General features: G+C 36.0%; 1 protein-coding gene across 2 annotated transcripts in view; it reads right to left on the reverse strand.

Moving 5' to 3' along the window:
• Positions 1-27,609, reverse strand: part of NSF (N-ethylmaleimide sensitive factor, vesicle fusing ATPase) — a 145,026-nt gene that overhangs the window by 83,221 nt on the left and 34,196 nt on the right. For both annotated transcript variants that reach the window (XM_012751065.2, XM_075994646.1), the window contains exons 5-8: positions 26,342-26,508; positions 21,770-21,877; positions 21,209-21,284; positions 15,649-15,804 (exon numbers count right to left, since the gene is read on the reverse strand). In XM_012751065.2, coding sequence (XP_012606519.1) covers positions 15,649-15,804; positions 21,209-21,284; positions 21,770-21,877; positions 26,342-26,508 — 507 coding nt within the window. The remainder of the gene's footprint in view (positions 1-15,648; positions 15,805-21,208; positions 21,285-21,769; positions 21,878-26,341; positions 26,509-27,609) is intronic.

Here is a 27,609-nt window from a genome sequence, read left to right on the forward strand (position 1 = left end):
AAGGGGGAGAAAGGAAGTACAAGTGGAAGAGTTCCCCACCAGTATGTTTTTAGATAAATGCAGATTATCTACTCACTGTTCTGCAAGTACACTTACTTAGCATTGCTGTGTATGTAAAGGGCAAACAAGTCCTTGATACTGAGAAGTGCCAAAGTATGCTGAAGGTAGAAGTAGCAAAATGATCCCTTTATAAATGTCCTTTTGTGTGAGTTTCTAGGAAGGATTGTCTTCTGTCAATGACCTTTGTTAACCCACCTTGTAGAGCTACACACATTTCTGTACTTATTCACTGAGCTAATGGAGAAGAATGGAGAAAGGCAAAAGGAAGTTCCTTACTAGCATCTTTATATCTAGAAGACAGTTTCAAATTGCAACCTTAATTTCTATATGTGATTTTTTAAGGTAAAGTACCTATGTTTATCAGTCCTTATTTCACAACACTAGGCTTTATAAATATTTGGAGGTGACAATGTATGATAAAAGTAGAGTTAGTGAATTAACCAATTAGTGAATTCTTTTCATTAAAATCAACAGAAAAGAAGCATCTTAGAAGTGGTATTGGTAAACTACCTCTAAGCAGTATGTGTCAGCACTTAGCGGGTTGTTAAGGAAGGAGCAACAAGAAGGCTAAAGAAAGAGATGTATACAGATATGTCCGTATTTACAAACTGATTATAACCACTAAATAAGTATATATTTCTTTTGGTTATACTATATGAATTGTTAAACAGTTAAGTGGAAACACCATTTATGCCAATATTTTTGTTTGTTTGTTTTGTTTTATTTTGGCAGAGTTTCGCTTTGTTGCCCAGGCTAGAGTGTGTGCGTGGCATCAGCCTAGCTCACAGCAACCTCAAACTCCTGGGCTCAAGCAATCCTTCTGCCTCAGCCTCTTGAGTAGCTGGGACTACAGGCATGCGCCACCATGCCCGGCTAATTTTTTCTATATATATTAGTTGGCCAATTAATTTCTTTCTATTTATAGTAGAGACGGGGTCTCACTCTTGCTCAGGCTGGTTTCGAACTCCTGACCTCGAGCAATCCGCCTGCCTTGGCCTCCCAGAGTGCTAGGATTACAGGCATGAGCCACCGCGCCTGGCCACTTCTGCTAATATTTTAATAGCGCAGATCTGATACTGAATTAAGAAGCATTAGACTTATTTTACTATTGCTTTCTGTCTCTTTGAAATTGGGCATTAAGTGAACACAGTATTTAATTATAAATTTGATAATATGTATTTCCAGAGGCTATTTTGTCTTTTAAGATGTTTTTGTCCCTACAAAAAATAAGAAAATATTTCTTTGATTTCATTGAGTAACAAAATACTCAGGACTTTGGGACTTGAACATTAGTAAATATTCATGATTTGTGAGAAAGCATGATATGTATAACATAAGGTCAACCACGTAAAAAATGTATACTCAAGTTATGTATATATCTATACATATAAAAGGACTATAAGGATGCATTGAAATGAAAACTGCTTATGATTTTGGATTTTTTTTTAGTTCTTTGCTTCTTATGTTCTTTATTTTTCTATAATGAGCATATTAATCAAAAAGTTGAAAAAATATCAATATTAGTTTTAAAAGAAATGAATAAATAAATGCACACAGGACTAAAGAAGTTACAGATCAATGCCAGAACTGTAGATATGGGAAGGGCTGTACTAAGTGCTTTAATATGTTCTCTTATGTAATCATTTAAAAAACTCTATGAGCTAGGTATTATTTTTACCTATTGTTAGAGAAGAGGCTTATAGTGATAAAGTGACTTTCCCTTGGAGACCCATCTGGTAAGTGGCAGACCCGGAACTTGAATACCAATCTGCCTGACAAAGCTAAAACCCCAGGGGCAGCTCAGGTACTAATGATACTGGCTCTCAGCTTTGCCTAATACTCAGATTCAGCTTGCTTGGGGCACAGCCTGGAAATCTGTATTTTTCTAAAATATCAAAAACTCTGGGCTGGGCGTGGTGGCTCATGCCTGTAATCCTAGCACTCTGGGAGGCTGAGAAGGGAGGATAGCTCAAGGTCAGGAGTTCGAGATCAGCCTGAGAAACAGTGAGACTCTGTCTCTACTAAAAATAGAAAGAAATTAGCTGGACAGCTAAAAATATATAGAAAAAATTAGCCGGGCATGGTGGCACATGCATGTAGTCCCAGCTACTCGGGAGGCTAGGGCAGAAGGATTGCTTAAGCCCAGGAGCTTGAGGTTGCTGTGAGCTAGACTGAAGTCACGGCACTCTAGCTGGGGCAACAGAGTGAGACTGTCTCAAAAAACAAACAAAAAACAACAACAATAACAATAAAAAACCTCTGATACACACCAAAGACTGAGAACCAATCTGTTCCTCAATAGAAAATACCCCTAAAACTGAAGAAACATGGGGAGCTCTTCAAAGTGGGAAAAGACAGTGCTCAGTAGGAGAAGGCTAGGCTCTTTGCTTTTATATGCTGAGGATAGGGAGGCAAGGTATCACTCAACTTCCATAGATACTTACTGAGTATTATACACTCAAGAACTATGCTAAGCAAAGTTCTTTCACGAGATGACTAAGACAACCTCTGTTATAAGCAGCTCGATATTAAAAATCAAAGATACAACTATACAGAAACAAAATTTTAAAAGAGCTATGAGCAGCCAAAAAGTAAAACAACTACCTCTATTGGGAGATATAAGTGTGGCATATCTTCCAAAGACAATCAAGCAAATAACATGGCATTTTCCCTGTCAGAACCTATGTACAGATCTTCATATTTCTCTGAAATAAGGCATTCATATGGTGGCTATTTGAGAAAAGTTTCATTTCTGGTCCATCTTCCCTTTTTACTAATGAGGAAACTGAGATTCAAAAATCACACAGTCAACGACAAACCTAAAAGTAGACTGCAAGTCTCTTGACACCCTATCCATCAGCTTCCTGTTAAACCATTATATTTCTTATATTTCTCTCTTCCAGAGTATCTACTTAGTAATTGCTTTTATCTATGTAACATTTGTACTTTTTAAAAAGGAAGTCTAAATTTGGCAGTGCATGTCAAAAACGCTTACGCTGTGAATGTTTTTTGATTCAGCAATTCCACTTCCAGGAATTTATCCTAAATATGAATGTGCAGAAATATTTAGCTCCAAAGATGCTTGTGAAACATAGCATATAAGAGTGAAAAACTGAATACAATTTACACATCAAACTATATGGGACTGATTAAATAAACCATAGCATTATCATTCTATGAAATAATGTTACAGAAGAATATTTAAGAAAAAAACCATTAACTTACTGAGTGGGGGAAACCAGTTATAAAACAGCAAAACACATTTTTGGGGTATATGTATTAATATATATAGCCAGAACTAGAATGATATACTACAATTATATATTAATATGCTTTTCCAATTTTTTATACTGATTATCTTATTCTTTTTATTTATCTGTATTTTTGAGATTTCCTATGATGAACATACAATTAAAGAAACTAGTAAAAGTAATTTCATGGCTGAGCATGGTGGCTCACACCTGTAATTCTAGCACTATGGGAGGCTGAGGTAAGAGGATTGCCTGAGGCTAGGAGTTCTAGACCAGCCTGAGCAAGAGCAAGACCCCATCGCTACAAAAAAATTGAAAACTTACACAGGCATGGTAACACACGCCTGTAGTCCCAGCTACTCGGAAGGCTGAGGCAAGAGGATCACTGAAGCCCAGGAGTTTGAGGTTGCAGTGAGCTATGATGATGCCACTCCAGCCTGGGTGACAGAGCAAGACCCTGTCTCAAAAAGAAAAAAATAAGTATTTTCATAAATAGGGATCTAAAAGGCCCTCTAAAAGCCTCTTAGGAGAAGATGACCAGGTTAAAAAAAAAAGGTGTTTTCCCCAGACTTTTGGTCACTCTGGAATAAGAATAGGGTTCAAACTACTGCTCAGAGAAAAGGTACTGTATTAAAGCTGGAGGTGTTGGTGAAAAACTCAAAGCGACAAGTCTTTGAGTATTCAATACTTATCCATAATAACTTTCAATGTCAAATTCTGCACTATTAGTAAAATGGCATATGAAAGGGATTTACTGCTGTTTACTCTAACTTCTTTTAAAAACCTGGAAGAACACCATGTTAATTCTTTAAAAAGCAGAAAACAAAACCCAAATTTCTTGCAGGTTTTTTTTTTTTAAGTATGAATATATTAAACATATTAAAGGTAGACTACTCCAAGTAACAAATCATATGGAACTCCAAGTGAAGGCTTGTTTGAATATTGGAAAAGTACTCTCAAATAATGTTTAAATTCTGGGCAGCTTTTTGCTAACATTATTGCTAATATTCTATTCTAATTCTTCTATTGTTAATTCTTCCCTTCCTCTGACATTCTATTCTCTATTTTGTCTATCAAGACAGTTGTTTTTATGAGTCAGTATATTACATATAAGAAACTGACAATATGGAACATTTATCAGTTCCTTTCTGATGGAACATGATAAAAAGTAAATATAAATCAGCCGAAGTATGAGTTCACAAATAAAAAGTATCGCTAAGTGTCCCCTTGACTACCTTATCAACAAACACTGTTCAAAATCGGTAATTACAAAACAGCATAAGAGGATAATCTTAGGTGTTACCTATTTTCAACAGCAAAGAAAGTTTAACATGAGAAGGAAACATATCTTAACATTTGATTAAAAGGATTTGGTTATAAATTTTTGCCTTTTACAGAGCTTTAAAAGCACCTTTTGGGAATATATAATACGAACAACTACTATCTATGGAGTGTTTTAGTCAGCCAGGTATCATGTTAGAAAATTTACACACATTAATGCTAGTATGTAAAGGCTAGTGTGTAATGCTAGTGTGACAATAATTCTACCAATAAATAATGTTGCAGGGAAGGGTCTCAAGGCTCAGAGAGTTTAAGGCCCAGGGCCCTGAGGCATTAAGAAGCCCAGGGTCGCCGGGCATGGTGGCTCACACCTGTAATCCTAGCACTCTGGGGGACCGAGGCAGGCAGATTGCTGGAGGTCAGGAGTTTGAAACCAGCCTGAGCAAGAGTGAGACCCTGTCTCTACTATAAATAGAAAGAAATTAATTGGCCAACTAATATATATAGAAAAAAATTAGCTGGGCATAGTGGTGCATGCCTGTATTCCCAGCTACTTGGGAGGCTGAGGCAGGAGGATTGCTTGATTCCAGGAGTTTGAAGTTGCTGTGAGCTAGGCTGATCCCACAGCACTCACTCTAGCCTGGGCAACAAAGTGAGACTCTGTCTCAAAAAAAAAAAAGGAAGCCCAGGGTCACATAAGTGATAAATAGTAAAGGGAGACTCAGTGCCAATCTTGTTCTGGTGGGCCCCAAAGCCTTCTTACTGCTGAGGAAGAAATGCTAATTTACTATTACAGGGCTTTTCTGTATACAATTTTACTAATACTATTTATCTTTTTTTAAAAAATAAAAGGTTATCATGTTTTATTATGAAAAAAAGTCCAAGATACACTATTAGGTTAAAAAAAAGTCACAGAACAGTGATAGGTATAATCTTATTTAAATAAAAAATATGTCCACACATGAGAACATACTGTCAAATACTCCTCAGTGTATAAATGCTTAGGAAAGGATCTGAAAAAATTCACACCAATCCCTTTATAGTAACTACCTCTATGAGAGGGAATAAAATTGGAGTGGGTAAAATGAAGAGAGATTTCACTGTTTACTCGGCATATCTGTGTTGTTTTATAAGGATGCATTACTTTTATAATTTGTAAAAAAGAAATGCATGTGCACACTTGCACATGCACACACACAAATATTGACCCGATGCCCTTAAATTTGAACTCTTGTTACAGCACCCTTACATAAGAATAGCACTTCACAATGAAGCAAACAGTAGCTGACAAAATATTTTCTCCTTATTTCTGGAGTCAAGTTCCATTTAGGACCAATGCATGAGATCTTTCCCTAGATAAAGAAAGAATCTAAGAGGATCTTGATAGATTTCGTAATGAATTATAAACATCATATCTGTTCAACTTTTGAAAGACATGGCTCAATCTTTACTCCTTCAATGCATCTGCTGTTTCCCCATGTGGCCTTCTGTGCTAATTTGGTCACAATGTGTCTTTTGCTTTGTATAAAGCTCTGGGATGTGCAAATAAAATATTATTCCCAAGTAGACTGTAAGCATCTTGGGGGCAGAGTTTGGATCCACCTGTCTAAGTGTTCTACTGAAACAAGATTAACCAAGCTCTTGGTATTTATTCATTTACTGAAAACTTGTAAGCCATGCAATATGCCAGGAGCAGAAAATATATCAGTGACCAAAATAAACAAGGTCTCTTCCTTACTTTATATTTATATTTATATTATGTTTGTGGGGATAGGGATATGGAGGGAGGACTTAGAATACAGACATGTAACAAGCAATTATAAAACACTGTACTAATGCCTAAAATAACATATGGAATTACTGGAACACACAGGAGGAGAAGCAGTAAAGCCAAAGCATTCTGGAAAAAGTGAGACCAAAGCTGAGGCCTGAAAGATGAACAGGAATTAGATTTAAAAATGGTTAAAAAGTACCCTAGGATATAGAGGTAAGAGACAGTAGCATGGCTAATTAGAGGAACTGAAAATAGCACAAGCTGGCTGGAACCCAAAGTACGGGGGAGGGGCAGAGGCTGAGAGATTAGGCGGGAAAATTTGGCAGGGGCCAGATCACACAGGGCTTGTAAACCATGTAAGGAGTTAAGGGGAGCTGCTAAAGAGTTTGAACCAGTGAAGTGACAGGATCTGACTTGCCTTTTTATAAAAATCACTCCAGTTACAGTGTGGAGAATGGATTAGAGAAGGGCAAGGCTGAAGGCTTACAGAGCAATTCAGGCAAGAGATAATGGTGTCCCGAAGGAAGCAGTAGCAAGGGGAGATGGAAAGAACTGGACATATTTGAAAGAGATTGAGGAGACTGCAAATTGACAGTCTATTCTGTGACTTACTGTAAATGGAGGGGTGAGGGAAAGAGAGGAGTTAAAGAAGGTGTCCAGAGTTTTGGCTAGACCATTGCCAGAGATAGAAAATATAGAAATAGATGCATGTTTAGGGAGGATGGAGGGGGCAAGTGAATTACTTTAATTTTGAATTTACTATGGGATTATGAGATAGCCAACAGGTTATACTGGTAAAAATCCAGAGCTCTAAACTGACACTGACATAGAATATGCATATTTGAGAGTTAATGACATAAAGATACTAATTGAAGCTATGGAAATGGATGTGATCAATTTTGGGGAGAATAATTAGAGTAAGGAAAGGAGTGTTAAGGAACCCCAAAATTTTAAGGGACACAGAAGAGACTGAAAGGGACAGCCAGAGAGGTAAAAGGAAAACCAGAAATGCTTGGAGAGAAACCAAGGAGGGTATTTCAAGAAAAAGTGGTCAACAATGTGCTTTCTAAACACTGATTGAAACTAACCTTCAGTAAATAAAAATGCCAGTAATTCTTCCTATCTTCTATTCAGCTTCCAGTTTCTTTTTGTGGTATCTGTGCAATAATATTCCCCACTCCCCGAAAACTAGGTCCTCCTGATTTTCTTATTTCCAACATTTTCTTACAAGACCTGAGTCTCATCTCCAATTCTGTCTCCCACAATAACTAATCACCAAATTCTGCCAATTTTATTTTTATAATCTTTTCTTCCCTTTCCATTCCTGTGGCCACCATGCTAATCCAGATTCTGAGTACTACACAACTGGACAGCTACAGTCTACTGATTTCCCAGACTATTCAGTCCTTCACCTCCTCTCTAGGGCAATCCTTTACACACAGAATAACCATATCAACTTACCCTTAAATATTAACTTTGATTGCTTTATTCCACTGCTGAAATTTTTCTAATGACTTCCCATTATAATCATTTGTTCAAAAATTTCATTCATTAGCAAGTATTTATGTGGGCAGTGCTTCTCAAACTATCCATGCTAAGGTCCAACTGGGTTTTTTTTTTCCCCTTTTACATTTCAATACTCTGCAGACCAATATTTTTGCAAAATATAATGTTAAAAACTGTGACAATGTCAAATTGCTATAAAAGCTTCTAAGTGCTTACTCTCAATTTCCAATATTTATCTTATCATGAACTGGTAACAGTAGTTCATGATCCAACAACGGTCAGCAGGTGACATTCCAAACACCCCTGCTGCTGATAATACATGGATAAAAAGACATTACCATTGTGCCTTCAAAGACCTTTGAGGACAGGACAGGCCCCCTACAACAGAGAATTATCCAGCCTAAAATGTCATTAGTGCCAAGGTTGAGAAATCCTGCCTTAGGAGTGTAATGCAAATGAATAATTATAATACATTAAGAACATAGCGAGGTTCTAAGTAAATAAAAGGTACAGAGGAAGCATAGGAGAAGCACCTGAGTCTGTCTGGAAGTTTAAACAGGGACAGTACTTATTAAAAAATCCTTATCTCCTGATTCACAGATTTCCACAACCCAACCCATCTAAGTTTTCAATCTTATTTCCTGCTCCTTCCCAACAACAGCTCTGCTAGACTGGTCTAAGTCATGAATTCTATACCTTGCTTATTTTGTTACTCTTCCCAGGATATAGACAACCATACCTGTCTCTCCTCCTATCCAAAATGACCCAGCATTTAAGGCCTCACTCAAGCTCTGCCTCTTCCATGAAGTCTTCTGTGATTCTCTTTAAATTCCTATAGGATTTATCATCTATACCTCCCATTTGGAACTTAATCATATATTGACCTTTGATATCACTTGTTAGGTTACATTGTTTAGCTTTTAAATGATTATTTAATTTTACCATTTATGTTCCATCTCCAAGTTGACAGTTTATTTAAGACAGAACTTCTCTGACAAACCCATAGCAGCCACTTCCTTTCTATATTATGCTACAATAGGTGGTAAAAAACACAAAAAGTGGCATTAGTTATTAGGCATTACAGTGCTACCACCAGCTCTTCATGTCTCTTGAGCTCCCCATAATTTGAATATATCAGATTACTAGAAAAGTCAGTTATTTACAATGCACAGGACAGCCAGAGGCTGCCTCAAAGAATGCTCTAGAGGTCCCCCCAAAGTGAAGTTAGAAGGCCCATTTTAATGGTTTTACATGATGGGCTTTCATGGGAGAATAGTATAAGGGTTAAGGGGATAGACTCTGAGGCTAGACTGCCTGGGTTCAGATCTGACTCTACCACTTACTATTTAATAGCTATGTGTCTTGGACCAGTTACTTAACCTTTCTGAGATTTAGTTTTCTACTCTGTAAAATAAGGACAATATAGTATCTACCTCATAAGGGTGTTGTGAGGATTAAATAAGTTGATATACAAAATAAGTAAAGCATAAGGTTGTTGTGAGGATTAAATACATTAACATACAAAATAATAAAATACTCAAAACAATGTCTAGCACTATATTAGCTACCATCCTCATTTTCATCATCAATCTAAATATGGGAGTATAGCAAGAGAAAACACCAACCATTTCAACTTTAGGGGTCATATGAGTTAGATTCCTCAACAGAATGGTTTTTGAAGACTGAAAACAAATTCATGCACAGTTCCTTAGATGTTAGAAACTCTGCTCTCCCTCAAGGCACCCTTCTCCCACTTTCTTCTCTAATGTTTCCTCAGCTGCTTAAAGGCCTGGATACAAATGTTGTCTGCAAGGAAGACTATTTATACCCATTACTATAATGCAAAAAGTACTGGAAGGAAATAGTTTGCTACATATCAAGAAACTGTTTTTCTCTTTGTAGTAGAAAAGGACAGGTACTCTGTCTACCTGCTAAGGGGCTACCACCAAAGCCCTCAGAATCCAGGCCCTTAACCCTGAGCTCTCCTCCTCTACCAAAAACTTCATGAAGGGAGTGGGACATCCCTGTTCCCTAATAACTTTCTGTGCTGATAGTGGAGCCACCCAGAGAAAGAAACAGACTGTGATATTATTATATCTTTTGTTTGTTGCCTTTTTAATTTATACATTAGAAATATAATAATCATAGTAAAACATTTAGACACAGAGATAAAAATTGAGTTAAAGAACAAAAGTCTCCTTTTATTCTCCATCCTAACTTCCCTTTAATGGGAGTAAACACTGTTTCCAAATTAATGTGTCCTTAGAGATTTTAATAACAATGCATTTATTTTCAATTTTATATATTTTTATTAACACAAATATGCCTCTATATTTGGAGCTATGTCATTTTAAGATTGGTTCTAGTTCCCTTACTGGTGGACATTCAGGTTAATGCTTAGACTTCAACTTTGAAGTGACCCAATTGTTGATCTGTAAGTAACTCAACTGTCGTTGCCAAGAAATCTAATCCATTGGTGATTCTGTAGACCAGGGTGAGTTGTATAATTATTTCATTATATATTACAGTATAATAATAATAGAAATAAAGTGCACAATAAACATAATGTGCTTGAATCATCCTGAAACCACCCCTTCCCCAGTCCGTGTAAAAATTGTCTTCCATGAAAACAGTCCCTGGTGCCAAAAAGGTTGGGGACCACTGCTGTAAACAGCACTGCCTCTCCAAAAGATTTATTTCTTAAAGCCTGTCTATAAATTTAAAACAATGCCAGCTGAATTTACATATAGTTTGAGCTATACGCACTACATTATTGTATCTATTCAGATATAAATTTAACTTAAAAAATTAAAACTAAGGAAAAATTAATTCAAGGTAAAAAATTTCAACTTATAAAAAGTTACCTATAGTATTTTTTATTGTATATGCTTTGTCTCTAAATTTTGGAAATCACATGGTCATAAGCCATTTTCTTCTTCTATTTAAAAAAAAAAACTATAAATTTCCCAACCTGAAGTTAGAACTAGTAAATTATTACACTCCTCATATCCAGGTATCATCTATAAGTACTTTAGTGGAAAATCAGAAGAGAGAAGTTTTGCATCTCTAACTAGTGAGCAACTGCTTTCTTTTCCTCTGCTAATAAATTACAGGCAGACTTGAACAGATGTCAGGTTGGCATTCAAAACCTAAAATATAGCTGAAAAGCAAGTTATGACTAATACAAGGAAAAAAGATGAATGTCAGAAAGCTTCATTTTTTCTCCTTTTTTTCAAATTTCAGATAAGCTCTTTAGCCTTAGGGTTCCTTTTACAGAGCCCTGGAGTTTGGCTAGATGTCTTAACCCCCATTTAAAATGCAATCTCTCCTCATGAGTGGGGGTATGAAAATGCATTTTAAGAGTGTCAGTGTTTATGTTAATCTTAGCAAGAACTCTCTCTCTCCCAAATATAGCATGCACAAAACCTTAGTGCCCTTTCTTCCACTATGTTTTATTTGCACTGTTTTTAGCATGTGAAAGATGTCTGTGTGTGATTGAAAGGCTCCTTATCTTCTTGGCAGCTCTACTTCATAGAATAACTGCAGTTTCACTCATGATATCAGAAAAGAGTTGCTTTCCTCTTGAATTTCAAAAGAAACCTTAAAAATACAGATTGAAAATGGGCTTACAGAGGGAGGCACAAGGGAAAGGAGACCAAAAAGAACACAGTGTCAGTTTCAAAGAATGGGGGCACAAGACCATAACAAGTGGCTTTCCTCCCCACTAGGTGGCCTGAACATCTACAGCCCACAGATCCTGAAGCCTTCTGTCTCTATATCCTTTTCCTTCTAGCTCTTTCCTTGGATAGATGTGAACCTATTCCCAAGATTACATTAAGAAACACTAATTCTTTAACAATATTCCACTGTTCATTGAAAAGGATTTGTTTTTTTACTTTGAGACTTACAGTTTAAAGAGAATTGCCAAGGATGCTGGAAAAATTAAGTTTCTTTGTAGAAACTCTTATCTTTGCCAATAAAAGGGCTACAGCGAGAACTGAGGTAATTATTTATTTATCCTGAGCACTCTCCACAAAACTGCATGCTGGAGAATAAGTGTGGTAACCGTATCAATTCCACTGATACCTGAATATGCCCAAGGACAGCAATCACCTGCTGAATTTATTCACCTATACTTTCCAATACCAGCTTTTGATACTAACATTTCTACTCTGGTACTCAAATAGTGCTTTCTACCAACCCACAAAGTATGGTTTTTTTGTTTTTGTTTTTTTTTCTGAGACAGAGTCTCACTTTGTTGCCCAGGCTAGAGTGAGTGCCGTGGCATCAGCCTAGCTCACAGCAACCTCAATCTCCTGTGCTCAAGCGATCCTCCTGCCACAGCCTCCCAAGTAGCTGGGACTACAGGCATGTGTCACCATGCCTGGCTAATTTTTTGTATATATATATTTTAGTTGGTCAATTAATTTCTTTCTATTTTTGGTAGAGAGTGGTCTTGCTTAGGCTGGTTTCGAACCCCTGACCTCAAGCAATCTGCCTGCCTGGGCCTCCCAGAGTGCCAGGATTACAGGCATGAGCCACCACGCCAGGCCCAAAGTACGGGTTTAAGGTAATTTCTAATTAAACATCCATTATTGTGGGGGTTGGAGGACATGCTAACTAAATATCTATTTGGTATTCACTAAGTATAAGGTATAGGTCTAGTGTTCTTTGCTAATGCTTTCATATACTCCCAAGGAAGAGTCACCTTGCTTGGGTTTGGGTGAGCCCAACTGCTACAGACAAGGGAAAAACTAAAGAGTTACACTGATTAAAACAATAATAAAAACAAAAGTCTAAATTGATATTCCCCTTAAGTAATCCCTTTTCCTATTTCTATATAGGCCTTTATCTCCCAGTTTGTTGAGCTTTATGTGACTTATAAGGATTTCCTGGATTTTAATTCTATAAAAATATAACAAAAGCAGGAAGGTATGCCCTATGTACTTGAAAGTATAATACTTCAAGATAGAAACTAACAAATTGGAAACTCTATGACAGTTATTTTCACATATATTACCTCATCTGATCCCTAATTTTATTGCATAATTGGGGTCACTGGTTAAGTCATTTAGTCCTCCTATAATCTCATCAGCAACATTCTGTATGTACCTAAACTATATTTTTAATTTTGAAAAGGCAACATGAAGTTTTACAAGCAAAAGAACCATGTTACCTAGAAGCATAATTATCAATCTCATAAACACAATGACAGAAGAGAATAAAATTTTAAATTTATCGCTTTATAAATTTGAAAAATTGATATATAGGCAAAAAATACATTTAGTTAAAATTCCTCTTTACCAAGTAATATAACTCCAGACTCCATGGTAAAGATGTATGATTTGGTCTCAAGCCGAAAGTAATGTTCTCTGTTTAAAGTAAAACAAAAAAGCTCCAACCTACGTAATTTTTTCTAATCTTTTTAAAAATCTAAATTGATTTAACCAATCATACCTAGTGTCCAAATGAATGCCGAAACCATACAGGTTTTTCTATTTAGTTAACAAAGAGTGAGGAAGAAAACAGCCAATTTTGTTCTCACTTGGCAGGGTAAAAGAACAGAGGATATGCATAAAAAGGACTTGTATAATTTTAGTTATATTCTATCCAAATGTAGCAAATTTTACTTTTATATAGCTTCATTAAAACATAATGAAAACTTTATAACCACAATGTAGTTGAAGTATAATAAAATATTTTAATATATAATTCCCCCAAAATTCAAAAGAAAAAAGAAGCCTCTATTGAAAAATAGAGAATGACACACACATAGCAAGAGAATTATTTCTCAGCCATTTAACCATTAAAAAAAAGGTAGCTTTACTGTTTTCTGGATACTGGGCTTCATTCAGGATAAAGAAAATAATATTTTTCAATTTAGCTCAAAAGCCAAGGTAGTTTTATACTTGCTGTCTTTTAAATCAAATTGATAACACATGCTTCTTGATAGCAAAAAGCCATAAAGAGAAAACAACATTTTTTTAATAAAGGACAGAACTCATTTTTTGTCTAATTAATTTAGTGTAACAATATTAGAAAAATAAATCCATAAGAAATGATTCTGGCAAGAAGTACTCACAAAATTCACATCTACAGTCCTTAGTTAAAAAGCACATCAATAACAAAAACCACACTACTATAATTTGACTTATTTCAATATGGATATCAAAAACAGATTAAATTCACTAATAGATTCCAAACCTGTTTTGATTTAATTTCAAGCTCTTTGACATCTAGCAAGGTCACAAATTGATGAATGTGAGTCTTACTCTACTTCTTTTTGTGTTATCTACTCAACCTTACACAAGGCCCTCAGGAGGGCCTGCATAATCCACAAACAGGTGACTAGTATCTGTAAAACTGTATTCTTAATGCTTTCAAACAGTGAGAAAACATTTATAATATAATTAAAACATAATGACTTACTATATAAGCAGTTATTTTTTTTTTACTTGTTGGCTGAATAGCATAAATTTTCAAAGAAATAGAATCATTACCCTCCTTCTGCACTAGGTCTCAGTCCTAAAAACCAGTAAAAATATTCCACAAGAACAACTTAGAATATTTAGAATCATCTTTTTATCTTTGCTTTTACCCAAAATATATTTAAACAATATTTTCATGTCTTGAATAAAAATACACATTATCAAGATAGTGAACTACCACATTTTAAAATGTTTTCCAAATTAGAATTCTGTGTTTTATGGACTTGGCCTTTGTATCCTTCAGCTAAAAAGTATGTTATTGCTATTTCAAGATATATAAAACTCAGGTGATGAGGGTCTCTGTCATTTTCTCTTAATCCAATTCCAAACTCGACCTTTACCCAGCGAACAGGTGTGTGCTGTGTCTGTAATTTATCAGAGTGAGCGACCAGGCAGAAAAGCTAGCAACAATAGAAGGCTAATACAATCCAAGTACTTAGTGCCTAGAAAGCAGTTCTTATCCCCACCATGATGAATATACTTTTATCTTCCAGTAGCAATTTAAAGATAAGGAATGACTGAGGTGAGGGGAGTAATCTATTTGTATTCCTTCCATTTTTTTGGAATACTGTTTTTATACTCATAGTCTGCCAGAAGCTGTTATGTTATAAATTCCTTTCTCAGATATTCTGCTGCTCACATTCCATTCCAATGTATGATATAGATATGAAAACAGTCATCATGACAACATTTCCACTGGGCAAATAAAGTCACTTCATACAGATAAATTAAAGAAACCTTCAAGAAAAAAGTGATAAATGAGTAAAGCATTTCTTTGTGTGCAATATAGAAGCTCCTATTTATATCCTGCATTTGTCTTTTAGATCAAATTTATCTTATTTAAAAACATGCCAGGTATCTATTTACTAGGTATGAAGATGTACTAACTGGGTAATGCAACAGCACAGTAAAAAGGAGCAATAGCTAATAGTAAATGCCAACAGTCTAATTATTATTCCACAGGGTAAATCTGACCCGTAGTGGATCTTTAGAGTCAGGTGAAATTTCTCAATACATCCTATAGGAAAACATTCTTAAATAAATCAATAAAATGAAGCAACCATTATTTCTACGACTTCTCCATAATATTATAATGTAATTTTTAAAGTTCTAATATTTTGAAGTTTTTTCAGAAAACATATGTTTATATTTTCAAGAAGCAAGTTAAAATAGAAAAATACTTTAGCGGGTCTGAAAAATAATTTCAAAACTATCAAAAAGATTCTTCATCACATTAATATTTTTTAACAATACTAGATTTTTATCACATTTTCCCTTTTAAACTTACCCATCTGCTCCACAATCTCTGGAGGAAATACTCGGGAAGCAAATGCTCTGCGAAAAATGTCTGAAAATTCCTTGTCCAGACCTCCTATTCCCATTTTTTCAAAGTTCCAGTCAGGATTGATGATAGATTGGCGATTTTCCTTGGTTTTAGCTTTGCCTGTATCAAACAAATATAATCAAATGTGAAACAAGGACTTCATCACTAACTGTAAAAAGACAGAACTCCCCAGGCATCCTAAATGAATAAACAGAAGCTACCCTTGTGCAAAGATGAACAATATAGTCTACGCTGATTTTCTAATAAAAAGGTTCAATTTTGTTATGTTACCTACTTTGGTCCCCATTTATGATCACTAATACATTTTAAAAATGACTAGCTAACTTGTGCTGTAGTCTATCTGTAATCAATCCATGGAACTTAGTTTCAATAACATTTAATCTATCAAGAGTTTGAAACCAGTCTGAGCAAGAGCGAGACCCTGTCTCTACTAAAAATAGAAAGAAATTAATTGGACAACTAAAAATATATAGAAAAAATTAGCTGGGCATGGTGGCGCATGCCTGTAGTCCAAGCTACTCGGGAGGCTGAGGCAGTAGGATTGCTTGAGCCCAGGAGTTTGAGGTTGCTGTGAGCTAGGCTGACACCATGGTACTCTAGTCCAGGCAACAGAGTAAGACTGTGTCCCCCCTGGGCCACCCCCCACCCCCGGCCCATAAAATAATAACCTTTAATCTAACCAAATGAACTAACTTGGTTGATTAGATGAAACAACATGTGCATATCTGATGAAGACAATACTAGCTGACAGAAATGCAAGTGAAATCTAATAATCCCTAAAGTCCTCTAAAGCAAGTATATTTAAAAATACATATATTTATCTAGAATAAGTTTGTCCAGGTAATTAGGTATATAACCCCTCAGCCTAAGAAGATGCACTCAATAAGCTTGATGCCTCATTTGCTTTTTATTCACTTGTGCACAAAAGTCTAAAATCATTTTAAAGACTTCAATGATTACAAAATTCATGTTTACAAATTCTTTCATAAGGATAAAAATTATCTAACTTAAATGTCAGAGTGCCACCTAAAGTAACTCAAGAGAACCACATTTACTATTTCAAAGAATTAAGTACCTCAGTAACCTTATTATAAATAAAAAAAGTAATAATATAGTTTTTATAAAATCAGGGAAGAAGATATCACATTAAAAAGGTTTATCCTAAGAAATGATAAATATTTAAGGTGATAAATATGTTAATTAACCTGATTTGATCATTCCATAATGTATACATGTATCAAAATACCAAGCTGTACCCCATAAATATGTAATTACTATTTTTCAATTAAAAATTAAAATATATTTTTAGAAAGTTTGTCCTAGATAGTAATTTTATGTGTAGAGTTTTGAGGTGCTAAGATTTCCTTCAGGAAGCTATCAAAAATATTTTTCTTACACTCTACTGTCCTCTTGTGGCCAAATTTACTACATGCCAAGTTATTATACTATGCAATTTTATTTTCCAATGGAAAATTTTGAATGGATTATTTAGAAATACCTACATTGGATGAAAATTATACAATTCCTTTGGGATAATATGTCATAACAAAAGGTGCACACAAATAAAATAGTAATACAAAGAAATCACTTCATAAATTTCTTGGATAACAGGAGAATATACCCTACAATAAAAGTAGAGACATTAAAAATCATGTTGTAGGAGTGTATTTAAAATGCTTGAAATATGTTAAGCAAAAAAAAAAATCAAGTTGTAAAACTGTATTAAAACAATCCAATTTTAGAGTGTGTGAGTTGTTTTAGAGCTTCTCCATATTTCATAAAATATTTTATTTTGTAATTAAGAGAAAACAATTAGGGGAAATGGTAATTTATGGACTAAGAAAAGAGGCCAGACATTCAAATGTTAAGTAACCTTAGACATAATGATATGCAACCAAAGAAAACTCTATTTTCTATTGGGGTAGATATTAACATAGTTAAATCATTGAACATAAGAATTACTTTCACATAAACAAAGGCAAAAACAAAGACCATATGATTCTCTCAATAGACACAGAAAAAGCATTTGACAAAATTCAACACCCTTTTATGATAAGAACACTCAACAAAATAGGCATAGGTGGGGCTTACCTAAAAATGATACAAGCCATATATGACAAACCCACAGCCAACATCATACTTAATGGGGAAAAATTGAAAGCATTCCCACTTAGAACTGGAACAAGACAAGGTTGCCCACTGTCTCCACTTCTATTCAGCATAGTGCTGGAAGTCCTTGCTACAGCAATCAGACAAGAGAGTGGAATTAAGGGCGTCCAAATGGGAGCAGAAGAGATCAAACTCTCACTCTTTGCTGAAGACATGATATTATACCTGGAAAACCCCAAGGATTCAACCAAGAGACTCCTTGAATTGATAAATGAATTTGGTAAAGTCTCAGGATACAAAATCAATACACAGAAATCAGAGGCATTCATATATGCCAACAGCAGTAAAAGTGAGAACCAAATCAAAGACTCAATTCCCAACCAAATCACAGACTCAATTCCCTTCAAAATAGCAACAAAGAAAATAAAGTACCTAGGAATATATTTAACTAAGGAGGTAAAAGACCTCTACAGGGAGAACTATGAAACACTGAAGAAGGAAATAGCAGAGAATACAAACAGGTGGAAGAATATACCATGTTCATGGGTCGGCAGAATCAACATTGTTAAAATGTCTATACTACCTAAAGTGACCTACAGAGTCAATGCAATCCCCATTAAAATATCATCATCATTTTTCACAGATACAGAAAAAATAATTTTATACTTCGTATGGAATCAGAGAAGACCCCGTATAGCAAAATCAATCCTAGGCAATAAAAACAAAATAGGAGGTATCAATTTATCAGACTTCAAACTATACTACAAGGCTATAGTAATTAAAACAGCTTGCTATTGGCACAAGAACAGGGACATTGACCAGTGGAACAGAACAGAGAACCCAGATATAAAACCATCCTCATTTAGCCAACTAATCTTCAACAAAGCAGACAAAAACATGCACTTAGGAAAAGAATCGTTATTCAATTAATGGTGCTGGGAAAACTGGATAGCCACATGTACAAGACTGAAACATGACCCACACCTTTCACCTCTCACAAAAATCAACTCACTCTGGGTAACAGACTGGAACCTTAGGTGTGAAACTATTAGAATTCTAGAGGAAAACGTTGGAAATGCTCTTCTAAACATTGGCCTAGGCAAAGAATTTATGAAGAAGTCCCCAAAGGCAATCACAACAGCAACAAAAATAAATAAATGGGACCTGATCAAATTAAAAAGCTTCTGCACAGCCAAAGAAACTGTCAAGAGAGCAAACAGACAACCCACAGAATGGGAGAAAAGTTTCACAAGCTACACATCCGATAAAGGGCTGATAACTAGAATCTATTTAGAACTCAGGAAAATCAGCAAGGAAAGATCAAACGACCCTATCAAAAAGTGGGCAAAGGACATGAATAGAAATTTTTCAAAAGAAGACAAATAATGGCCAACAAACATATGAAAAAATGGTCAACATCTCTAATCATCAGGGAAATGCAAATCAAAACTGCAATGAGATATCACTTATCTCCAGTAAGAATGGCCTTTATCAAAAAGTCCCTAAACAATAAATGTTGGCGCGGATGCGGAGAGATAGGAACACTCCTGCACTGCTGGTGGGACTGCAACCTCTGTGGAAAGCAATAAAACGATACAAGTAGATCTACCATTTGATCCAGCAATTCCACTACTGGGCATCTACCCAAAAGATCAAATGACACTCTACAAAAAAGACACCTGCACTCGAATGTTTATAGCAGCACAATTCACAATTGCAAAGTTGTGGAAACAACCCAAGTGCCCATCAATACATGAGTGGATTAATAAAATGTGGTATATGTATACTATGGAGCACTATTCAGTTTTAAGAAACAATGGTGATATAGCACCTCTTGTATTTTCCTGGATAGAGCTGGAACCCATTCTACTAAGTGAAGTATCTCAAGAATGAAAAACGGCCATGTGCGGTGGCTCACGCCTGTAATCCTAGCCTATAATCCTAGCACTCAGGGAGGCCAAGACAGGTGGGTCACTCGAGGCAGGAGTTCGAAACCAGCCTGAGCAAGAGCAGGACCCCGTCTCTACTATAAATAGAAAGAAATTAATTGGCCAACTAATATATATAGAAAAAATTAGCCGGGCATGGTGGTGCATGCCTGTAGTCCCAGCTACTCGGGAGGCTGAGGCAGGAGGATTGCTTGAGCCCAGGAGTTTGAGGTTGCTGTGAGCTAGGCTGACGCCACGGCACTCAGTCTAGCCTGGGCAACAAAGCGAAACTCTGTCTCAAAAAAAAAAAAAGAATGGAAAAACAAGCACCACATGTACTCATCAGCAAATTGGTATTAATGGATCAACACCTAAGTGGACATATAGGAATAACATTTATTGGGTGTCGGGCAGGTGGGAGGGGGGAGGAGGGAATGGGTATATACAAACATAATGAATGAGATGTATAACGATTAGGGGATGGTCACGCTTGAAGCTTTGACTCGAGAGGGGAGGGGAGGCATGAGCAATATATATAACCTTAACATTTGTACCCCTATAATATGCTGAAATAAGAAAAAAAAAAAAAGAAAGAAAGAAAATAAGAATTACTATACAGTTAATTGCACCATTATTCAGGTGAGTTCCTATTATTAGAGACCAAGCTGTATTGTTTTAATATAATAAAAGTCAGGCTAAAATACAAGAGTAGGACTAAACTATAAGTCTGCTGGAAAGATTTTACCTGCACATTCATCACTTAACTCAATCACTAATAGAAGTGATGACAGCATCTCATTTAATGCAAAACCTGGTGAGGGGCATTCTACAAAATAACCGACCAGTTCTCAAAGTCATAAAAGACAATGAAAGTCTGAGGAAGTGTCAGAGACTGAAGAAGACTAAAAACACAGAGCAACTAAATGCAATGTGGGATCCTGAATCAGATGCTGGATCAGAAGAGGACATAACAGAAAAACTGGTGAAATTCAAATAAAGTCTATAGTTTAGTTAGTAGCAATGAAACCATGATTAATTTCTTAGTTTTGATAATTATACTATGATCATATAGGATGTTAACATCAGGGAAGCTGGTGAGGGCATATAGGAGTTTTCTGAGCTACTGTCTGAAAATCTTCTGTAACTCTAAAATTATCTTTAAACTAAAAGTAAAAAAAAAGTGTTTCTTTTTATTTTTAGTGTGGCTACTAGGAAATCAAAAATTACATATGTGGCTCACATTCTATTTCTATTGGACAATGCAAATCCAGATGAAGGTTTTAAACTTTTTCATCAATAAATCTGACAAATAGGAAATACCCCATGATTTTGTGATAAGCCCTCTCAAGTGAGGTGCTCCTCTTCTCTTTCCTTACTTGAAAATCACTGTACATGGGTCACATATAATATTAATAATAGAGATAGTCTCACTTCATTCAGAATCTTCTAAAAACTGTAAATCTTACCAATAAGATTGAGTGATGAATTTTCTGCTTTTTCAAATGCAACTTGACTATTTCCAACAACCAGTCCCACCTCAATCTGTATAGAAAGACAGTAATTAGTAATCTAATAGCAGACTTCTGGACTCCTCAAAGCAAGGACAAAAACAAAGTAGAAATGAGGCCACTACATGTAAAACAAATATTCCAAATTATCATCTGAGTTATATTTACTTTTCTCATAATTAACTACCTTCTAAAATTCCTATGTGCTTTATTTCGGTGCCTGTATCTTTCCAATAATGTCTTTCTTAATATTTATTTTCAAAAAAATCTGCATTCAACCAAAATTACAAGTACATATATGAACAAATTTCAAATTACTATTAGGTCTGCAAATAAGTATATTTTAAGCTATATTTTAATAACAAAGCTGGCTATACAGGCAATTTTCCCCTACTATCTTTAAAGAGTACACAATACGGAAAAAAAAATCACTGAGACAATAGTTAGGAAAATTATATTAATCTATACAATTAACATCATAAAGACTACCTAATAAAGATTATTAGAAATAAAGCATACCTTCTGCCTTTTACCTGTCGCAGGCTCTCCCTTCAAGATGCTAGGATCCATGGCTTCAATATCCTTCACCAGTAAGCCAAAAAGCTTTTCATTGAAACTAAATACAAGCTATGTAGAAAAGAGATAAGGAGAGAAAAATCACTTCATAATATAATGGCATGATTCTCACATTATCATCAATGTTTTTCAAATATAGAAAACCAGTTTTCTCTTGTACACCCCTCTCCAATCTGCTCCACAGGCAAACTATTTACATGGCTAACAAGAAGAAAAGAGAGCTAACATTTATGATCTCCTATGTACCCAATACCAGGCGGTTAGGTTATATAGTTAATATTCACAAACACTCTTGGAAACAGAAATTATTATTCCATTTTATGAGTAAGGAAGCTGAGGTCCAGAAAGAAGCTAAGCAATGGTGCTCAGAGTCACAGTAAATGATGGTAAATGCCAGGAGTCAAGCCTCTGTCTGTGACTCTAAAATTCATGCTTTTCTATAACCAGTATAATTTGCCTGCTGTACAAGTGCAGAGACAACTTCTGAATGCTCAATCATTCTTTCACCACACACTTACAGAGTGTCTTCTGCAAGCTTAGCCCTCTTCTATGTGCTGGGATGTAACAGTAAATACAACAGGCAGGGCTGCCTCTCAATCCTGCCACTACTAACTACTACAAATGAGAATAAGTACAAAGAACGGTGGTTTGAGGTAAGATATTCATTTCTTCTCTGCATTATGGAGGATTTTCTTTCACAGGTTTATTGATATCTATATGCTATTGGGTTTTAAATTATTAGACAAATATCAAAGCATTTTATTTTTTCTTTAGAGACACAGTCTCACTCTGCTGCCTGGACTAGAGGGCTGTGGCGTCAGCCTAGCTCACAGCAGCCTCAAACATCTGGGCTCAAGCAATCCTTCTGCCTCAGCCTCCCGAGTAGCTGGGACTACAGGCATGCGCCACCATGCCCAGCTAATTTTTTTGATATATTCTTAGTTGTTCAATTAATTTCTTTCTATTTTTAGTAGAAACAGGGTCTCATTCTTGCTCCGGCTGGTTTCGGACTCCTGACCTTGAGCGATCCTCCTGTCTCTGCCTCCCAGAGTGTTAGGATTACAGGCATGAGCCACCACATCCAGCAGAAAGCATTTTCTATTAAACATTCTCCTAAGCGTTTTATATTAAGATAGTAAAACTAAAGGCAAAGGTAAAAACAATGAAGTTTTAGCTGGGCAATCTAAGCACAATTATTAGTCAAAAAATACATGAATCTAGCCGGGCATGGTGGCTCATGCCTGTAATCCTAGCACTCTGGGAGGCCCAGGTGGGAGGATTGCTTGAGCTTAGGAGTTCGAGACCAGCCTGAGCAAGAGCAAGACCCCGTCTCTACCATAAATAGAAAGAAAATTAGCCAAACAACTAAAAGTAGAAAAAATTAGCCAGGCATGGTGGTGCATGCCCGTAGTCCCAGCTACTTGGGAGGCTGAGGCAGAAGGATTGCTTGAGCCCAGGAGTTTGAGGTTGCTGTGAGCTAGGCTGACGCCACAGCACTCTAGCCCAGGCTACAGAGTGAGACTCTGTCTCAAACAACAACAACAACAAAATACATGAATCCAGAAGAAATACAGCATAGTCCAAAAAGCAAGACAGGTAGTCAACAAATTATCAGCTAAATGTCACCCTGAGGAGCTGCCTTGGACCATCCAATACAAAACAGTACCACAGTGGCTCTTTAATGCAGCATCCTGGTTTACTTACATCAGAGTATTTAATAGCAGATGGCATTTCTGTCTTACTTTTTGTGTTCCCCAACTACAAAGTAAGCTCTGTGAGAGTAGAACTTGTATCTATTTTGTTTGCTGATTTGTAGTACCTAAAATAGTGGCTGGAACATACTAGGTGCTATTAAATAGTTATTTAGTTCATTGTCATCTCAGCTATGTCCCTGGCTGTGTAGCCATGGGTACATCAATTACCTTCTCTAGACCTAAAATTCCTCATTTGTAAATGAGAAGGTTAAACAAGATAATTTCTGAGGTTCATTCCTATTCTAGTACTCCTAAAAATATGTACTATGTCCTTTTTCTATTGGTAATTCAGTTCCCATTTTTAAAAGCTTGATATTATAATGTATGTATTATCCAGATTCTTTGAGTCTTATTAGTCCAGATTTCTGCCATTTCAGTTAGAGAAATGAATGAATAGTAATAATAACACTCCTTTCACTCCAGTAGCTCATTCCTTCTAATACTGCTCTCATTCCCTATCTTACCTACCTTCCCATGTCAGATACTGCACGAACAGTCTAAGTAAGTGTACTTTAGAGAGCAGAGATTCTCAAACATTTTGGTTTCAGGAACTCTTTATACTCCTAAAAATTTTGAGGAGCTCAAAGAGCTTTTATTCATATGGATTATATCTATTGATATTCACCATATTAGAAATTAGAACAAAAAGCTTTAAAATTTGTTAATTTTAAAATAATAATAATTGGGACAGGTGCAGTGCCTCACACCTGTAATCCTAGCCCTCTGGGAGGCCAAGGTGGGAGGATCGCTTGAGGTCAGAAACTTGAGACCAGCCTGAGCAAGAGCAAGATCCCATCTCTCTAAAAAATAGAAAAATTAGCTGGGCATGGTGGCATGTGCTGGTAGTCCCTATACTCAGCAGGCTGAGGAAGAAGGAAGGATTGCTTGAGCCCAGGAGTTTGTGGTTGCAGTGAGCTATAATGATGCCACTGCACTCTAGCCCAGTGACAAAATGAGATTCTGTCTCAAATAAATAAATCAATAAAAATAATAAGTCCAATATATGTTAACATAAATAACATATTTTTAATTTTGAAAAGTTTTATTTTCTAAAACAAAAAAACACAAGGGAGGCTAGGCCCAGTGGCTCATGCCTGTAATCCTAGTACTTTGGGAGGCTAAGGTAAGAGGACTGCCTGAGGCTGGGAGTTCAAAACCAGCCTGGGCAATAGCAAGACCCTGTCTATATGAAAAGTAGGAAAATTAGCTGGGTGTGGTGGTGTGCGCCTGTAGTTCCATCTACTTGGGAGGTTGAGGCAGGAGGATCGCTTGAGCCCAGGATTTGGAGGCTACAGTGAGCTATGATGTTGTCACTGCACTTCAACGTGGGAGACAGAGCCAGACCCTATTTCAAAAAGAGCCAGACACTGTCTCAAAAAACAAAACAAAAAAAAAGGAGAGAAGACTGGTGCCACCACATTTTCACACATCTCACTAATGTCTGGCTAAACAGAAGACAGCTGGATCCTCATGTCTGCTTCAGCAGTCAAGGTGCTGTGCCAGCACACATGATGTAGTCTCTGCAAAACTCCACTGTACACTTGTGAGAGAACAGAGGAAAAAGACAAATAACATCTTGGTATTATTATAAAAATAGTTTTGGCTTCGCAGACCCTCTGAAGAGGTCTTGGGAACCCCCAAGGTTCACACTTTGAGAATCACTGCTATGGAGGTAGGAGGTATAAGGTATAAGGGAGGAGTCAGGAATAATTAAGAAAGTCACAAAGGGGACAAGTGTTATGTTAAGGTCAAAAGAGTAATAATTATTTATGTATACAATTTATGAACTCACACATTAAAGTTTTAAGTAAAATTTTAAAAAGAATTTCTTCCTAGGAAGTTAACAATGTATTAACTGAAGTCCAAAAAAGAGACTATCAAAAATGTTTTCAATGAGAGAAAGTTGGGGTTTCAGTTTCCCTAAGAAACTTCAAAATATATATACATATTAATAATTTACTTAAGATTTTCAAATAAGTCTGTAACCCATAAAAGTTCAGAACTACTTTTCCACAGAACTATATTAGTGAAAGAAAAAGATATGCCAGAGACAAAATAAATGTCCTACAATAAGAAAAGAAATTACAGATACATATGTCTGTAGTGTTCCCAAATTTGCAGAGGGAAAAATTGCTATCATTATATATGACATTTTTTTTTTTTTTTTTTTTTGAGACAGAGTCTCACTTTGTTGCCCAGGCTAGAGTGAGTGCCGTGGCGTCAGCCTGGCTCACAGCAACCTCAATCTCCGGGGCTCAGCGATCCTACTGCCTCAGCCTCCCAAGTAGCTGGGACTACAGGCATGCGCCACCATGCCCGGCTAATTTTTTGTATATATATTTTTAGTTGGTCAATTAATTTATTCCTATTTTTTGGTAGAGACGGGGTCTCGCTCAGGCTGGTTTCGAACTCCTGACCTTGAGCAATCCGCCCGCCTCGGCCTCCCAAAGTGCTAGGATTACAGGCGTGAGCCACCACGCCCGGCCCTATATATGACATTTTTTTTTTTTTTTTTTTTAAATTACTGTTCTACTCTCTAGTCCATATATATGACATTTTAACATAAAAGCTACCCTAGAATTTTTCTGAACAGACTTCTAGAGGTTCAGTAAACACATCTACTTCACTTTTTATCACTCATCTTGGATATGCCTGTTCATATGCAAAGTTCCTCTCATTTTTTTAGAAAAAATTAATTTTGACAAGAGCAGGGATTAGAATACCTATAAAGTTAAAAGAATAAAAGAAAATTTCAAACTACCTGTTGTCCCACTGAAAAAGTCTGGTTGTTGAACTGTTGAATAAATTCTGCTGCCATCTTGTCGGTGTCATAAGGGTTGGAGTCAATGTTTTTTTTCTGCAGGAAATCAATCTCGATGGTCATTGTGCCAATACATTGTTTGGCTTTGTCAAATGTATATAAGGAGACTAGGAAGAAAAAAAGAAGCATTTTTTAAAATCACAGGGACACCAAACACTTGCTATCATTCTAGTCACTAAACATTTCACATAAATGAATCATAATGGAACTTCATGAAAGGGGGACTTAAATGGACTTCATTGGAGGGACACACACGTACAGATTTAAAAAATAATAATAACCACTAGAGATTTTCTTCCCCCTTTGAATTAATCAGAAAATACTGAACAACACACTCTCTCTGCTATTATCCCTCACCCCACTCTTATGGGAAAATCACAATCTTTTCCACATGGCCTCTGCATCTTCCTCCTTCTCATTCAACAGAGGACAAAATGACAGTATGGGAAGCCCCAGTGGACTAAGCATGCTGTTTCCAAACAAGATTTCTGTCTGACACAACAAAGAGCTAAGGTGAAAGGTGAGTGAATTCTTTTACCCTAAGAAAGTAGGATAGGGGGCAGGTGAAAGGCTTAAGAAACAATGTTTACTAGGAGGATTTGCTCCAAAGCAAGTTAGAGTTTAACATTTCTTTTTCATTACTACTAAAATATTTACTGAATGGCTATATATCTGAGGGAACCACAGTAAGTTCCACATGTAAAGCATGTAGAACAGGGCAAGAACAAGGGCTTTTAACTCTTCTTCTTAAGAGCATCTAACAGTGTCTTTTAGGTGCCTAATACATTCATGAACAAAATTTAAATGAAACAAAAACAAAAACCCTATGGTCTCCATGCTAATAGCAAAGGAGGCAAAAAAAGCATATATACAAAGCTCTGGGTAAGGAAATTCCTGTTCAAGCCACAAAAAAGTTCTAAAATTGCTTTTAGGTTACAATGTCATAAATTTAAATATTAAAGTATTACACTTAATTTCCTATCAGGTAATAACTACTCAATCAAAAACCTTTAATTGTACAACAAAGTTTATATATCATATTTTTAGAAAAATAGGTATTAAAAGAAATTTTCTTAATGATATGTAATTACAAAGAAGCATTTCCATAGGAAAATATTCTGACTCTTAAATCAGCTTTATAATTGTCAGCTTATAAACAAACCTTTAACGCAAAAAATATTACACTGCAGTATATAGTATTGGAACCA

The sequence above is a fragment of the Microcebus murinus genome, chromosome 18, assembly GCF_040939455.1.
Source record: "Microcebus murinus isolate Inina chromosome 18, M.murinus_Inina_mat1.0, whole genome shotgun sequence".
In the NCBI taxonomy this organism is placed as follows: domain Eukaryota; kingdom Metazoa; phylum Chordata; class Mammalia; order Primates; family Cheirogaleidae; genus Microcebus; species Microcebus murinus.